The sequence below is a fragment of the Lontra canadensis genome, unplaced genomic scaffold, assembly GCF_010015895.1.
Source record: "Lontra canadensis isolate GAN:19392208 unplaced genomic scaffold, GSC_riverotter_1.0 scaffold32, whole genome shotgun sequence".
NCBI classification, from domain to species: domain Eukaryota; kingdom Metazoa; phylum Chordata; class Mammalia; order Carnivora; family Mustelidae; genus Lontra; species Lontra canadensis.
The window spans coordinates 18969367-18986424 of record NW_022631026.1 but is presented as its reverse complement, the minus strand read 5'-3'; the positions used below and the strand labels follow the sequence as shown (position 1 = coordinate 18986424).

The 17058-nt window shown below is 52.0% G+C and overlaps 1 protein-coding gene across 1 annotated transcript in view; it reads left to right on the top strand.

The window, feature by feature from the left end:
- Positions 1–517: 517 nt before the first annotated feature.
- ADCY3 (adenylate cyclase 3) overlaps positions 518–17058 on the top strand; it is a 75900-nt gene continuing 59359 nt past the window's right edge. Inside the window, exons 1-2 of the mRNA XM_032866963.1 lie at positions 518–790; positions 1282–2135. Of these exons, the coding sequence (XP_032722854.1) occupies positions 1458–2135 (678 nt within the window). The 5' untranslated portion in view covers positions 518–790; positions 1282–1457. The remainder of the gene's footprint in view (positions 791–1281; positions 2136–17058) is intronic.

Sequence of the window (17058 nt, the reverse complement as noted above, 5' to 3'; positions counted from 1 at the left end):
CTTCCTGCCCGCCGCCCACCGCGGCGCCTCCACCGAGCGGCCGCCGCCTGCTCGCCGCCCCGGGTCAGAGCGCGGGGCCACCGGCGCCTCGGCCGCTCGCCCCCGCTCTCCTCAGCGCCCTTCCCCTCCTTCTCCCCGCCGGCCGCGGGGCTGGAGCGGGGCGCTCCCCCCCACCCCACCAACTCCCGGACGCGCTCGTCGAGAGGGCGGCGACTGCGGGGAGGGAGGGGCGCCGCCCGCCTCCAGGGGCCTGGAGCGCGCGTGGCCCGGGATCCGCCGGCGCCGCGCGGGGACTCACAGTGCAGCGCGCCGCGCCCGGACTCGGCTGGCTCGGCTCGGCGCGCGGGCGGCCCGGAGGATGCTGGCGGGCTGCCCCGGCCTCGGCCCGCGCTCCGGTCCGGGAGGGCCCCGGGTGCGCCCCTAGCCGCGCTGCCGCCACCGCCGCCATCGCGGGGGGCGAGAAGGAGGGGTCCGATCGCGCCGCGAGCCGCAGCCCCAGGGGCGGGCGCCCCCCGCTTTCCTAGCCCCAGCCGCCTCCTTCCTCCTGCCGCCGGGCGCCCGCGGATGCTGAGGGGCAGCCCCGCGCCTCTCCCTGCCGGATCCCAGGCCTGACGGCGGGGGTTGGGGGGTGCTCGCGCTCCGGCCGGGGACCGGGGATCCGGGCGCTGGCGGGGCGGCGCGGTCCCCGGGCGTGCTGAGCCCTCCTGCCCCCGCCCGCCACACGCGTGACCCAGCCCCGCAGCTCGCGCAGGGACCGGCCGAAGCACGCGGCTCCCGAGTTCCCGCACAGGTAAACGCAGGGGCAGGCCAGCCTTCCGGAGGGCAGGTAGTGCCCCGAGGTGGAGAGCCCGGGCCTCCAGGGGTCGGGTGGGAAAAGGAAGTAAACAGAGGGAAGATTCGGGAATCCCGAGGATGGTTCCAGCTGCTCTCGGGCACGTTTTATCTCCCGCTTCTAAGGCTTGGGCCTGACGGCGTTTTAGGTGAGGAAGTGAGGGACTGAGGGAGCAGAGATGACACAGAGACGGACCCGGAGTGTGAGGGGTGGAGGGGTGGCCAGGCCTTTCGGCCAGCCGGAGACAAGAAGCTGTTCCACGAGGATAGGAGTGTGTGTGTGTGTGTGCGCGTGTGTGGCCGGGCGGTGGCCTGAGTGTGGGGGTGGCTGGAGAAGGCCCTGGTCCTGGAGCGTCGTGCGCAGCGATCCTCTCAGGAGGGGTAGGGTGGGTCGTGCGGAACCACCGGCAGGAAAGCAGAGGTGTTTCTACTTTGCGATGTCCTTCTAAGTTCCAGATGACCCGCGCTACCTGTGCCCTGGAGATCTGCGGTGCGTTGCTGCGGGAGGTGGCTGGCCCTCCGTTTCCCCCAGCTCTCCGAGAGCCCTGGTAGGTGGCCCAGTCCGGAGCCCTCCCTCCGTTCCCGGTCCCTTTCTCCTGGGCCAGTAGAAGCAGCCGGCAGCCAGGATGCCGAGGAACCAGGGCTTCTCCGAGCCTGAGTACTCGGCCGAGTACTCCGCGGAGTACTCGGTCAGCCTGCCCTCTGACCCTGACCGCGGGGTGGGCCGGACCCACGAAATCTCGGTCCGGAACTCGGGATCCTGCCTCTGCCTGCCTCGGTTCATGCGGCTGACTTTCGTGCCCGAGTCCTTGGAGAACTTGTATCAGACCTACTTCAAACGGCAGCGCCACGAGACCCTGCTGGTGCTGGTGGTGTTCGCGGCCCTCTTTGACTGCTACGTGGTGGTGATGTGCGCTGTGGTCTTCTCCAGCGACAAGCTGGCTCCTCTCCTCGTGGCGGCCATGGGACTGCTGTTGGACCTCCTCCTCTTCGTGCTCTGCAAAAAGGGGCTGCTCCCCGACCGGGTCACCCGGAAAGTGGTGCCCTACATGCTGTGGCTGCTGATCACCGCCCAGATTTTCTCCTACCTGGGCCTGAACTTTTCGAGAGCCCATGCAGCCAGCGACTCGGTGGGCTGGCAGACCTTCTTCGTATTCTCCTTCTTCATCACGCTGCCGCTCAGCCTCAGCCCCATTGTCATCATCTCCGTGGTCTCCTGTGTCGTGCACACACTCGTCTTGGGGGTCACCGTGGCCCAGCAGCAGCAGCAGGACGGGCTGAAGGGCACGCACTTGCTGAGGGAGGTGAGTCCTGCCTCGGGTCCCGCCCTGGGGCTTCCCTTCCCGCCACCTCTCATCCAGGGTGGCCACAGTTTCCGGGGTGGGATGGCACTGTTTTCTTGGCCCTTGAGTCAACATGCATTGGGGTGGGTACGTGCTTCTGGGGATCTCAGCTGCTTGTGCAGGAAGACCGTCTCTCCCTCAACCCCCTGGCTTGGCGCTAGAGCTTTCTATGCTGGGCCTGAGGGAGTGGAGGATGTCCGGACATTGGGCCTCAGGGCCATTGTGTCACTGGTGTCCTGCCCAAGTGGGTGACAGGAAGGCCCATGAGGCCTAGTTCTGGGGCGGTAGTTATCCCAGCCATGTCCCAGCCAGTCCCTGCCCTTGATCCCTCCAGAAAGACCTCTTGTGGGGAAAGGAGCCCCCTTGGCTTCTGATCTCCAGCCTGTCACGGGCTAGCTTCAGCAGCTGTCTAACTCGTGCGGACACAGTGATCCTCTGTCACGTGGGGACTGTCTGTCTTAGTGCTCATTACCAAGATCAGAGGGAATGTGGGTGAAGACGCACTAGGAGACCTGAAGGTGTGATGGCCCTAGATCCTGCTCGTGCCGCAGGGAGCTCAGGGTGTGTGGAGTACTTAGATGACGTGAGGTGTGGTGTGGGGACACAAACGGGGACAATCGTGCTGACCACAGCGGTGAAAGGTCTGCTAGTTCTTTGAGGATGTGTTTTGTTGGAAGGGGTGGAATTTTGGCCTCAGCTTAATTAAGAGCCCCGTGCTCTGCCCAGGACCCAAGAGCCTGGAGGTGCTGCGGGGCTGTAGAGACCGGGAGATGTGATTCTTGGCCTCCGTGTTTATCTGGTAACCCATTGGGAGGAGTCTGGGGGGGCTTAATAAATTCCATAATCCTGCTACCTCCTTTATTCGAGAGATGGGAAGTGACCTGCCTAAGGCCCATCGGTCGGTACAGTAGTCACGTGCCTGGAGCGTCCATTTCTCACTTCCAGTTTCAGTGATCTTCCTACTTTATTGCGATGCTGGCTGCATCTCGGCCAAAGCCATCATCCTGGTCTTTTGGACTTGAGGGCTGAGTCCCCAGGGGCCCCGCGGGACTGTGGGGCGTTGACACAAGAACCCTGTGGGGCTTGTCCCATCGCCTCCCACTCGGTTAGAGGGAAAACACAAGTTTGCAGTTTTGTCTTTTTCCTGGTTCTTGGACCCAAATTCTTCCTGTTCCTCCATTCTGGCTCCCACACCGTGCTCACTCGGGAAGCTCTGTGCTCTCATTCTGCAGGAGCCTCGCCCTGGGCTGGGGCAGCATCTGAACCCTGTGGGTACAGCAACAGGTCCTTTGTTTTTCTCTGAACACCCCGTTCACATAAAGTGACGACCCGCTCTGGGTCTGCCGTCGCTGTCTCGACTTCTGGGTCGGTCGACTTCAGCCTGTGCTTCTGCTAGTCAAGGGCCCTGCTGGGAGCTGTCTGGGGAAGAATGGTAGGAGCCCTTCTGCTTGGAATCAGTAGAAGCACAGACTGGGGCAGACAGGCAGGTGGATATGGCAGTATTTGGGGTCTGTGATCTGACCCCGAACCATTCCGAGCTGCTGAACAGTCCCTGTGGGCATTTTCCTCTCTGCTGGAGCCCCTGAACCATGAGTCTCCCATGTGCTTCACTGTCCATTAAGGAAGCAAAACAAAAATTCCATCCTTTGGGGCCTCAGATGCTAAACCCAAGATTGCTGGTGTCCTTTGGGCACTATTAAGAGGAGACAAAAACCCAAAAAGATTAAGAAACAGGAAAAGAAATAAGTAAATAGAAGATAACCATGTTAGCATCCCAGGAGAGCATGGCCTTGACGTGGAGGCAGGGCCCTCCTTGTGGCTTTGGGGGATGGTGGGGAAGGAGGAGGTGGCTCTCGAGGTCCGTTTGGGAGCCTGAGATAGAATGCAGGAGGCCCCAGCTTTCAGTGGGCTGTGTTCCAGAAGTTTGAGTCACTTGTTTGGAACTACTGTGACTTTTTAAAAGGTGCCTGGGTTCCCAGGCCCACTCGCCAAAGTTTTCCTTAAGTCACAGAATCGCCGCCTTCAGTATTTCTAGATGGGGTGGAAACAGCCCAGGTGTGTGTGTATGTGTTATGAGGACACTGCATCCAGCTGTCCTCCAGCTGTGGAATGAAGCGACACTCACCTGCCCGCTGCCCTTGTGGGCCCAGCTTACCTCCTGGGATGGGAGCCCCATCAAGGGAGGATGGCCCAGGGGCTGGGGGGCAGGGATGTGAGGCTGGGGGAGCCAGATGCCCAGCTAGAGTGACACCAGGCACGAACTCCAGACCCCCTGCCCCTCCTTACTTTTCTGTCTCTTGCCTGCAGCCTCCCATCTTCTTCTTCTTTTTTTTTTTTTTTAAGATTTTATTTATTTCTTTGACACAGAGAGAGAGATCACAAGTAGGCAGAGCAGCAGAGAGATCGAGGGGGAAGCACGCTCCCTGCTGAGCAGAGAGCCTGATGCGGGGCTTGATCCCAGGACCCTGGGATCACAACCTGAGCTGAAGGCAGAGGCTTAACTCACTGAGCCACCCAGCCGCCACTCCTGTCTTCTTTTTCTTTGCCCATCACCTGTTGGTTCCAGCCAGGAATTCCCTCCTGGGCCTGTGGGGCGGGGGAGTATGAACTAAGTTTCATGGTTAGAAGCAGACCCTGGATTTCAGGGCTTTGGGAATGCTTCTGTTGCTTCTGCCTTCTCTGCACCCTTCATTCTCTCAAACCCATGCTCTGCTCTCATGAGGGCTGGAGATCAACAGAGGGATGGGAGTGGGTCCTCACAGTAGCCCACATGTCACAGGCAAGTCATGCAGCCGGCCCCTGGCTCTTCTCATGGGAGGCAAGCAGGTTGGGGTTCCAATAGGAAGAACAGGTGAAATCTGGCTGTCGGGTGGGGTATAGGATGGGGTGTTGCTGGGAATTTATTAGTGAAATAATATTACTGGGCAATAGGGATGGGCCTTAACCTGCAGGGTCTGCAACTAACAGGAATCCGATAATCACAGTCAGACACTGGGTTGGAGGGGAGCCTGGGCTGTGGCTGGCAGGGTTTCCCTACGTCCCTCCCCTGGCCTGGGTCCTGGCACCACTAGGTCTCTTATGGCACAACTTGCCTTCTGCTGCCCTGCACCACCCCACGTCATGTGTTGGAGCAAGAGGGGGTCAAGGGCAGGACCAGGCAGCAGCCAGTGGATGAAGATGGGGAGGGGGATGGGCAGAAAATACAGCCACGTTGATGGGGGGCATTCCTGAGACCAGCGACCATTCCCGAGACCTTGATGCACTCAGGACCTACTAGCATCTGATGTGGGTGTTAGAGCAAAGAGTCTGTGACAGGTTAGGGGACAAGGAACAACATTTACAAAATCACTTGTTGCTTTATTTCATAGCAGAAAGGCTATTTGGAAGCTAAATTTCCTCTTGGAATTAATAGCTTGTTATGACCTTTCCTTACAAATTAGAACATGACAGAGCCGTGGATGTGTAATTCCTGCCACCCATACTGATGACCTAGTCTGTTCACCCCGTGAAGGAACATTCGGCTCCGAGGGGCTGGAGGCAGCTACAGTAGGGGTGTTGCGGGAGGGCTGATGCTTCCAGACACCTTCATCGGCAAGCTGGAGTTTAGGGTTCTATACACATCTTCCCATTCAATCCTGCATTGTTACCGGCTCCATTTGACTGATGAGGAAACCGAGACCCAAGGAGGTTGAGGGACGGAGGGGCCGGGTAACTGGGGAGGGTCACTGGGGAATGAGAAAGTGGGTGCAGGGGGTGGGCAGGATGGATCCCGGGGCTTCCCTGAAGGCCTCTTTCTCTGAATATGGCCTGAACCACCAGAGGCATCAAGGTAAGAGATGGGTGCAGGCAATGTGGGGGGCGGGCAGGCAGCAAGGCCAACCCCGGATCAGCCCTGCCACCATCCCAGAGCGGGACAGAAATGGCCATCCACCGCCCCCACCCCTCAGAGTGTGCAGGTGGGCAGCTTTTAGGCATCTGAATAATAAGGAAAGGCCTAGAAGGGGACGGGGAGGTGTAAAATCCAACGGTGGAAGAACAGTCAATTGACGAACACATAAACACTTTTGCAGCAAGTCTCCCCCTCAGTCCCGTCCTGGGTTGCATTTCTCTGTGGCCTCTTTGGGTCTTTCCCTGTGTGGAAACAGCTTTTCCAGTATGTCCTTGTCCTGCGCATGCGGTGGGCCCTGCCTTTCACTGCATTGCCTCTCGGATCTTTTGCCGTGAGTGTCTAATCCCTCGTGTTTATTTTAAATCTGTGCTTTATCCTTAGTGGGCTTCCCTGGAGAGGAAACCAGAGCCCAGGGCTGGGCCGCTGGTGGGTAGCTGGGTAGCAGCAGGCTAGATTAGACACCAGTGTCTGTGCTGTGGTCTCCCTTTGCCCCCTGCCAGGCCCGCCTTGTGGGCAGGTACATGTTGTACGTCTGTCCATGCATGTGTACACACACACGCACACACATGCACGCACACCCAGGCTTGGTCTGCCTGACAGCCTGCCTGAAAGCCCCTTGAGATGGACTTGCCGGGACTCCAAGGTTACGCTCATCCTGCAGTTTCTTTGTGCAGTAAATCCCACTAGGGTGCTCGAAGCCTGAATAAATATTCGGACCTTCCCCCTCAACCTCCCTCCCCTGTCCCTTCTTGATATGCATTCTTGGGGGTAGGCGTCCGTGGGTGTCATCCAGACCAACACTTGGATGTGTGTGCTCAGGGATCACACCCATGTTCAGGGCCAGGCCCATGAACATGGAGTATACACTGGTGCCCTCATTTACTGAGCTCCTGCTGGGTTTCTGTCAAGGAGCTCCCAGCAGGAGGTGGATATCATTTTCATTTTATAGATAGGGAAACTAAAATGCATGATGAGTGATGTGACTTGTCCAAGGCCATATAGTTAGCAGGTGGCAGAGCAGGATTCAAACTCAGGTCGGTGGGATTACAACGTTCCTTGTCTTCTGCAGTCCTAAAAGAACCCCTTGGATTAGCTATCCTCAGCCCTGTTCCAGTGTCGGGATAGGATCCTTGGTTTCTTAACTTGCAATCCTTCAAAGGAGCAACGTGGAGGAGGAGGTGTTTCTGGGGGCAGGCATGGCGCCGCAGGTCAAGAGCACTGTGGTCTGGGGGTCGGATGGGGGTTGCAGCCAAGAGCCCGTGCACTTCTGTGGCCACTGGAGCCTTTGCTGTGTTCCGGGACCATGTCTAACTGATGTGCGCCAGGCTGACTCGCTCATCTGGGAAACGCTGGATTACATCTCGTGTAAGATGGGGCGTGGTATTGCACTCTAAAAACATTTTTGGGTCAGAATCAGGCAAAGACTTCTTTGGATATTTTGGTTCTCTAGGAAATTCAGTGTGGGATGGCCCATTTCTCAGTGGCCTTCCTGCACATGTATGTGCTCATGGACTGTGTGTTTCACTTACCCCTTGCTGTGACAATATCAACACGAGAGCCTACGGTCTCATGATTCTCTGGGTCGACTGTGCTCAGCAGGGCAGTTTTTCTGTTTCCGAGGCACCAGCTGGGGTCGCTCTTGACTGTGGCGTTCAGCCTTCGGCGTCCAGCGGAATGCTGTGCTGGAACGCTCTAGGGAGCCTTTCATGTCTGGAGCCTTGGAGCTCCCCCAGGTGACTTCACTGTGTGATCCACTTGGGCTTCCTCACAGGTGTGGTCTCTGAGAGAAAGTGGAAGCTACTAGAATGTTTTCAAGGCTAGACTGGTCACCGTGGTCAAAGCAGGTCACAAGACTAAGCCAGATGCAAGATAAGGGGAAACGGATTCTACCCCTTGATGTGAGAGTGGCATGTTCATATTGGGAGGGAGGGGATGGAGGCCAGTCATCTTCTGAGGCTGCTCATAAACCAGGGGTGTGCTGGGGAGAAGGGATGAAAGAACTCCATGAGTCTCGGCGGGGTTAAAAAAAAAATACCGTGTGACCACAGGATGCTTCCAGAGTTAGAGATGTGGTCCAGGCAAGGCATAGAGAACTTTAAGGCATTGCTTCTCTGTGAACCCATCATTTCTGAGATTTTCAGAAAGTTCCAGAAACTGCATTGCACATAAAGAGACAGTGGCTCATAGTTCATCTGCATGGGCTATGCCTTGCCTTATGTTCTTGAGAAGACTTTGTTCTCTAGTCAAACATGCAGACCCGCTCTGTCCAGGGCTCTGTGCCAGTTCCTGGGGAAGCTGTCCCTGCCTCCAGCCCTGGTCCTTTTCTCTCCACGCATCAGCTAGATTGGCATCCTGGCTCTGATGTTTGTCTTCCTTTCCCAGAAGGTGGGAGTTTGCCCAGGTACGTGCTTCAGAAACGTGTTGGATTCGTCTGTCTTAGCAGGTTGTCATTTATTTCAAGGAGAGATTAAGAATGATTGAATTCCTTTTCAGCTCTTTGTGGTGCCTCGGTTGTGACTGTCACTCTGTAAATGTTGAATATGTACATTCCTGCTTTGCTTTTACCTTTGTTTCCTTCCTTATCAATTCGTGAAGAGTGATAAATTTTTGGTTCGATCCAAGGTGGGAATGTTCTCGTGCTAATCCAAGTGATTTGAGAATTTTTAAAAGCAAGATTTATATTACTTTCGGGGGTGCTGATTGATACTCCCTTGCTGCTTGTTTGAGGAGAAAAGAAGCAACAAAGGAGGGTTCTTAGGAGCCCCCAAAATGAGTCCTAGCTCCTATTGGCCTAATTCTAATCTCCTCTTTGGACAAAAATGTGATTTGTATGAGATCATATAGAAGAATGGCTAAGCCGAGTTAGACCTCTTACCATCTCACCTCCTCTGCTTATTCCTGTAGTTTAAGGAGAAACTTCATTCCTTCTACCACCTCTCAAATATTTCATCAGGACTGCAAGCAGTGATCTAGTGAGAGTATACGGAGAAGAAAACTTGGCTTCTTCCCTTTAGAAGCTCCTTCCCTCTAGAAGCTTCCCTCTTCGTACAAGTACTGTTAGTGAGGACCTACCTAGGGAAACAAGAAGGCTTCTAAGGAGCTGGCCATTGATCTGGGTTTTGAAGGATGAGTAGGAGTTTGCCAGGGGGAATAATAGGAATGGGGCTTCCCAGGCAGAGTCATAGGAGTTTCGCACTTGATTGGGACTGGTGAGCATCATTATGTGACAGGAACATAAGTGGGTGACAAGAGCTGGAGAGACAAGGTGTAGAGAAGTCAAATTTAGGCTTTGTTCCTACAGTGGTGAGGTCCATGAAAGGAATTTAAGCAGGGGCAGGTGGAGTCTGATTTACATTCTGAAGAATCATTTTGGTGGACTTGGGTGAGGCCAAGATTGATTACAAGACTGTTGAGGTCATACGGGCATGATGCCTTGGGGGCCATCCAGCAATATGGAAACAGGCTGGAGAAGACGAGTTCAGTTTGAGGTGCCCATGGGACATCCACATAGAATTATCAGCTTATTCAGTGGGTAATTATTGAACACTAGGCCCTATATTCAAGATCTGGAGCTTAGAGACAGAGTTCCAGATTTGGGAATCATCAGCATTTAAATGGCACCCATCTCCATGGGGAGGGTGAGTTTTGCCCAAGAAAAGTGTGTAGAATCAAGAGAGAAGAGGGCCTAGGATCTAGCTCTAGGGAATAGTCAGAGGAGGAGTCCCCAGCACAGAGCATCCATGCCCCTCCCTGCTTCCTACCGAGGTCCCTGGTTATGTATTATTTTGTGTCCTCTATAATTTTTCTTGCTTACCAATATGGATGCCTCTTTTATTTTTCTTGTCTGATTGCTATGGCTAGGACTTCCGGTACTATGTCGAATAAAAGTGGCAAGAGTAGACATCTTTGTGGTGTTCCTGATTGTAGTTTTTCACTATTGAGTAGTGTGTTGGCTGTGCATTCTTCATGTATGGCCTTTATTACCTTGACGTATGTTCCCTCTGAACCCACTCTGAGAGTCTTTACTGTGAACAGTTGTTGAATTTTGTCAAATGCTTTTTCTGCATCTATTGAAATGATTGTATGATTTTTATCCTTCATTTTGTTGATGTGGTGTATTGTGTTGATTGATTTGCAAATATTGAGCTGTCCTTGGATCTCTAGCATAAATTTCATTTGATTGTGAAAGATGATCTTTTCTGTGTATGGTTGAATGTGGTTTGCTCATATTTTGTTAAGGATTTTTGTATCTATGCTCATCAGGGATATTGGCCTGTAGTTCTTTCCTTGTTGTGTCTTCGGCTGGTTTTGGCATCAGGGTAATGCTGGCCTCATAGAATAAGAATATATTTAGAAGCTTTCATTCCTTTTCTACTTTTTTGGAATAGTTTGAGGAAAGTAGGTACTTGCTCTTCTTAAAATGTTCAGTAGAATTCTCCTGTGAATCCATCTGGCCCTGAATTTTTATTTTTTGGTCGTTTTCTGATTATTGATTCAATTTTGTTACTAGCAATCTGTTCAGGTTTTCTATTTTTTCCTGATTCAGTTTTGGAAGACTGTATATTTCTAGGAATTTATCCATTTCTTCTAGGTTGGCCAATTTGTTGGCATATAATTTTCCCGGGTGTTCTCTGACAATCCTTTCTCTTTCTGTGGTATCATTTATGACTTTTGTTTCTGATTTTATTTGGGTCCTTTCTCTTTTTTCCTTGAAGAGTCTGGCTAAGGGTATATCCATTTTGTTAATCTTTTCAAAGAACCAGTTTTTTTAGTTTCATTGATTTTTGTTTTTCAGTCTCTGTCATTTATTTCTGTTCTGATTTTCTTCCTTCTACTCACTTTGGGCTTTGTTCTTCTTTTAGTTCCTTTAGGTATAAAGTTGGACTATTTGAGCTTCCTCATGGCCATTTTCTATCTGATGCGTCTTCCTTTCTCTGTTCAGGTTTTTAGACATTTCTTCCAGCAAAATTCCTCTTTGTGGTTGCTAAGAAATTTCCTTTGATTAATAACGAAGGCTTTTCTTTTTCCCTTTCCTCTCTTCAAGAACCCTTTCTTTATTGTAAACAAAACCGAAAATGACATGTTTAAGAAAAACTCCCACCCCACCCTCTACCCCCATTCAAAACCCCAAAGTAAGCGACTGGATTTGAACCTTTACAAGATTTCCATGGTTGTGGTTTCTTGTTCCCATGTCCTTTCAAGACTGCTCCCTATGCAGTGTAACTTGGGCCCAGCTGAGTGAGATCTGGCAGCATAAGGCCAGGCAGCTGCCTCTCCCAGTTCTCTGCTTTGCTCTAGATGGGCTTCTGGACTGCTTCTGGAAGGCTGTTTTCCACTCAGTGGGACTGGGCCCTGGGTAATTGATCCCCACCAGTCAGATTCTGAAGAGACTGACTGAGAAGCCCAGGGCTTGCTCACCAGCGTGATGATGATAGATGGACCTTGCCATCCTCCCGAGGAGGAGAATACTATGTATGTCTGTTCTTTGGTACAAATTGACTGCCAATTCCTAAAAAACCAAATCCGTAATTTCCTGAAGGGGAATCTGAGCACAGGGCATCCAGCGCTGCTGAGGGCGGGTCATCCTCTCAGGCTGGGGCTGGGAGCTGTTCCTTCTGCTCCTGCTGTCCCTAAGGCCTGTTTCCCAGCTTTGGACGACTCCGTTAGACACAGCCTCCCTCTGATTGCTGGCAAAGGGGCACAATGCCCTCTTCAGCTCATTTTCTGAACATGTGATTGTAGTTGATCCTTCATGAGCATTCTGGAAAACACTACCCCCTCACCCCAAAAATTGGGATTGTAAATTATACTGCCCACCTCTGGGAACAAATCTGGGACCCTGCCTCTTTATTTCAGGAAGGATCCAGTATAGCCTGGCCATTTTAGGGAGCATTTCCTCTCCTTTCTGTAGCATCTGGTCTCCACCCCAGCTGATCTCTACAGTTATAAACTGGTGCAGGGGCCTTGGGAGCCTGGCCTGCCCATGAGCTTGCTGCTTCGGGAATCTGTAAAGGTAACTGGCTTCCCATATTTGACTCTGAGTACCTCCTGGTTCCCCAGCTTACCTCCTGGTACATCATTTAATCTGTCTGTCCAGCATCTATCTCTGTGACCAGTGTCTGTGGCCTTCCATCACAGGGCTGGTTCACTGCCAATGCTAGCCATGCTTGTCGCTCCGGCTGGGGCTGGCCTTGTTCCTGGCTCCGATAGGAATTTTGAGCAGCTTGGGCCAGTCCCAAGGGAGAGAAGAGCAGCTCCACGTTCCAGATGTCTGGAGGGCATCTTGGTTGGTCACTGGACACTTACCCCCCTTTCTGGGAGGGGAGGGGAGCTCAGCCGCCATTTTGTTGTCATTGTTGTTGTTGTTGCCTTGTAAGTGTTAGAGGGAATGTGTTTTCAGCTGAAGTTTCCCATGAGGACAAAGAATTCTGTACTTTTTTTTTTTTTTTAATTCTGTATTTTTGATGCAGGGGTTTTTGGATTTGCCTCACAGCACTGGCCTTTCATTTAGTATCTTTCCCTATTTGGAGAGGACTGAATTAAGAGTAGGTCATGCGTGGGTGAAGAAAGTCTCCAGAACAGATTTGGATGGAGTCATGTCAAATGTGTTCTCCTGGGGTCAAATCACTTGAGCCATGTGGTGTTTGGTTTCTTTATTGGGAATAAAGGGGACCCTGGGGGCTGGGGGACATCCTGCCTGCTCCTGGGTGGCCTTGCTATGCTCCTCTCCACCAGCATTAGTGACACACACCACCCAAGACTTCTCACTGGACTTAGGGGTGGAAAGAGTCGTGGGGCTCACGGTCCAGCTCACAGGCTGTGGATGCCCCAATCCATTCTCTAGTCTTTGCTTCCTTTTCTCTGGGGCGGGGGAGCTCCCTTTCTTTACAAACAGCCTAATTGGTCTGAAGACGCTGTTCAAACTAGTTCTAAAGGACATTTACATAGATCTTTAGAGTACTTTTTAATCTGCTGAATGTCTTTAGTCCTCATACCTACTCTGAGTTGATATTCTCATCTCTGGAAGAGAAGAGGGCAGAGGGGCATGGGGGTAGATGAGTGCCCAGGACCATGCACCGAAAATGCAGTGTAGGCTCATCTCAAGTCTTCTAGATCCAAATGTAGTGAAAGTGCTCTTGCCTGATGAAATAGGGGTAGGTCACTGGCCAGTGAGTGTGCAAAGTTCTGGTGATAGTGGCCACACAACTGTGTGCCAAAGCACATAGACTATACACCGAGAGAGTGAATTCCACTGTATGTGACAGGAGTAAAAGCCCAGGCTGGATGGCTGGGGGTCAACAGATGACTTCAATATGGTGCGGGAGGAGACACGCTACCTCAGCAGGACTGTTGGTGGGGCGAGGGCACAGACTTGGATGGACCCTAATGGAACATTCTGGAGTGAAAAGAAATGTTCTGGATCGTGATTGTGGATGGAGTCCCATAGCTGTTTGTCAACACTCCTCAAAATACACACTTGCCGATTGTAAAGAAGAATGCAATGAGGTAGAATTCTTTTAAAAAGTCAGTAGAATCCAGAGATCACAAAGCAATTGTACATATGCAGATACATTTATATGTATTTAACATTATTTTAATTGAACACATTTAGCTGTATCATCCCTTGCTCATCTTTTGTTGAGGGGAAGATCTTTCCTTTCCGTCCAGCCGATGTTCCTTAGAGCGAGGGTAAGTCATCTGTAACTTCCAGTTTCCTTAAGAGAGAGGATTGAGTGTCAGTTGGAAATAATCCAGATACAGAATTTTAGATTTTTTTTTTAAGACTTTATTTGTCAGAGAGAGTGCACGAGCAGGGGAGTATCAGGCAGAGGAAGAAGCAGGTGCCTGCTGACCCAGGACCCTGGGGTCATGACCTGAGATGAAGGCAGATGCTTAACAGACTGAGCCACCCAGGTGTCCTGGAGTTTTAGATTTTTAGGATCTTTTTTTGGTCAAATTTTTGCTGGTATCTTGCTCACTTCTAATTTATCAGCAGTTTCTTTTAGCTGCTCACTCAAAATTTTCCAAAATATTCACTTTACTTTCCTTAGAAACAATCGCCTTTTTTTAAAAACTCAAATTTTATCTGTTTAGGTGTATTTAAATTATATAAATATGATACCAAAAAAACAGCGGACAGACCCAGGTTTGGGACTAAACACAACTGCCTTTGGGGAAACACTCCAAAAGTTGGAGCAGAAATGCAGGCGAGTTCCAGAGATGATCCTGCCAGCTACAAAAGGCCAGTAAGTTTTAGAGAGGGACAGATGGTCTTGCCTCCTCTGGCGTACTGGTTCAGAGGACTTTGGGGCTGTTCTGTACTCCCGGCCTTTCTCTCTGAGCCCCTTCCTTCCCTCTCTTAGCGTCTGTTCCTGGTTGTAGTTTATACGGAGAGAGATATGCACCTGCCTCCTGCTTCCTGTCCGGCAGCCCTTCCAGTGTTTGAATTTGGCCACCTGGCTCCCCTCAGTCTTCTCACCTGAAACCACCTCACCTTCCCAACAAGTCCTCAGGTGACGTGGGTTTTGGACCTTACAGGATGCTGGGCACTTTCTACCTGCAAATCGAAACACGGTGCCTGGGAGCGTCGGCTCCTGTCTGACAGACATCGTCCCCCCACCTTGCTAAGAGCCTGCCCGGCCTGCCTTGTCACAGGACACATGTGCTAGTGGCATACATCCTTCTACAGCTCTTCTTTAACATTTGGTGGCAAGGGTGGTCTCTGCTTTTGGACAATTAAGGGATCAAACCTTCGGGAAAGAATTATAGTCTCCACAAATATTTACTGTAACATAGAGAAACCCAGTGCTGCTGGATGCCTGTTCGGCAGAGACTGTTAGAATGTTCCCCTGCCTGGCTGTGCTGTTTAAGGGAGTAGGGGGAGGCAGAGGAGCCCTTCCAAGGGACCGTGCAGCTGGGGACTGCTGCTCATGGCTGCAGGGTGTGTTAGCTAACCTGGGCTGCCCACGACCCCTGGCCATGATTCTATAGCCTGCACGCCCCTGTGTTGTCTCCTTTCTCTGTTGCTTCTCTGATCCCGTGACCCACCAGAATAGCCAAGATGAGTGTGATTTCCAAGTTAACCAGAGCTGGACCCATCCCCTTCTTTGCTGTCGTTTCCTGCAGGGATGATGCATGTGATATTGATTACCTGGACTGGATAATTTCATTCGTATGTCTGCTGCTGGCCACCTGTGGTCCATCTAGCTAGTCATTCTTCTTTTTGCTCAGCGAAACACCTATGGCTCTGGATCCATGTTTGCGCAAGGTGCTGGGGCTACAGAGATGAGTGACCTGGGGTCCTGCCTACAAGGGGCACCCAGCTTGCTTTATTTACTTAACACCAAAAAAATTGTCTGAATATGGGCATGGCACAGAGTGGTGCCTCCATAAATATTTGTTGAATGTTGATGCATGAATGATTAGGTGGAATCCTCTGAAATCACCAATATCCAACCACTTTCAATCTGTAAAAAAAAAAAAAAAGGTAATTGCATTGCTTATGGTTCAATCTAATATAAAAGTAACAAATGTGCCCATTATGGAAAGCCCAGAATATACTAAATAGTATAGAAAAATATTGCCCATGATACCCCTCAAGGATGCCGACTGGTAACATTGGGCCCCTTTTTATCAATCGATAGATATGAAGATTGATTTTCTTCTGTGTTGTGTGAAGTGCTTGTTGTAAGAAATGATTCGATCCAGGCAGGAGTTATAAAAATTAATAGCAAAAGCCCCCCCACCACACACACTTCCTGCCCCTGTTCCCCTTCCCATAGGCCCCCACTGCCAAGTGTTTGGTGTGTGTGTACTTCCGGAGAACTTCCAATGAATTTGCGTATTTATGTGAGTATATGCACATTTAGGATTGAGAGATTATTCGTACGTTTATGCAAATCACTGAAACTAACTCCGCGCTAATGCCCACCCGCTCCTCTCTGTCACCCGGTTTCCCTCTCAAGGTGGGGATATATACCTGCGGCCTGCAGCAGCCAGAGGCTCCCACCCGAAGTCCACACTGTGTCTCTCGTATGCAGCTGTGGCTGCTCCTTGAGCTGAGGAAGAGCCGGGTTGGTGTGGTGAGCTGCTGCTGCAGCCTCCATGCCTCCATGTGACAGCAAGGGGGACTCCCATGAAGCAGGAAGTGCAGGCCCAGCCCAGCTGGCTGAGGGCGGAGGTTGCGGGGGTAGGGGGGCTGAAGGGGTCCGGGAGGTGGACAGCAGCACCCTGGCCGCGGGTGAGGTGCTGCCATGAGTTCCGGAACTTGCTGTAGCCCTGGTCTCAAGTGGGACATTCAGAGCAACCCGAATCAGCACAAATCAACTTGCCGGGCAGAAGAGAGAGAGGGTGGCACTTTGTGCAGGTGGAGGGGAGCTGAGCTGGAAGCTGGCCACCCAGGGCACTGCTGGAGAGTCGGGGCCCCACAGTACCCACCTTTCCGGCCTGTGCTGACATTCTTCATGCTTTGCCTGTTTCATCACGGTTTTATCAGGGAACGGGAGCTGCATTCCCACACTGGTCTTCTGTGGGTGCCGGCGTCTGAGGCAAGCCCTTTGATGTTCAAGGGGTTAGTTGGCTCCTCCCTGAGTGTGGAGGCTAGAGGGGCGCATCCCTGATGAGTAAGAGCCAAATGCAAGGCCAGATGCTGGGGTTCCAGGGCTGGGTCTGCCATTCATCAGTTCTGCGGTCTCCATCGAGTTGCTCAGCCCGGGCTGTGCTGCCCATGTTAAGCCTCTGCGTGGGTGATCATAGGTAAAGCTCTTAGAGCAGCGCTGGCCTCACAGGTTTGCTGAGATGCTGGGGACCAGCCCGCTGGTTTGTGGCAAGGAGGGTAGGAGGCGATGAGTGGAAGTCCTTTGTGAACCACCAAGCCCTGCTCACATGCAAGTGTTACTTTGCGTTTATCTGTAACCATGTTAAACCAGAAAATGTATCCTTAGGGAGAGGTGGTAAGCTGCATTTTGCTTGAGTGGAATTTACAAATTGTGCTGA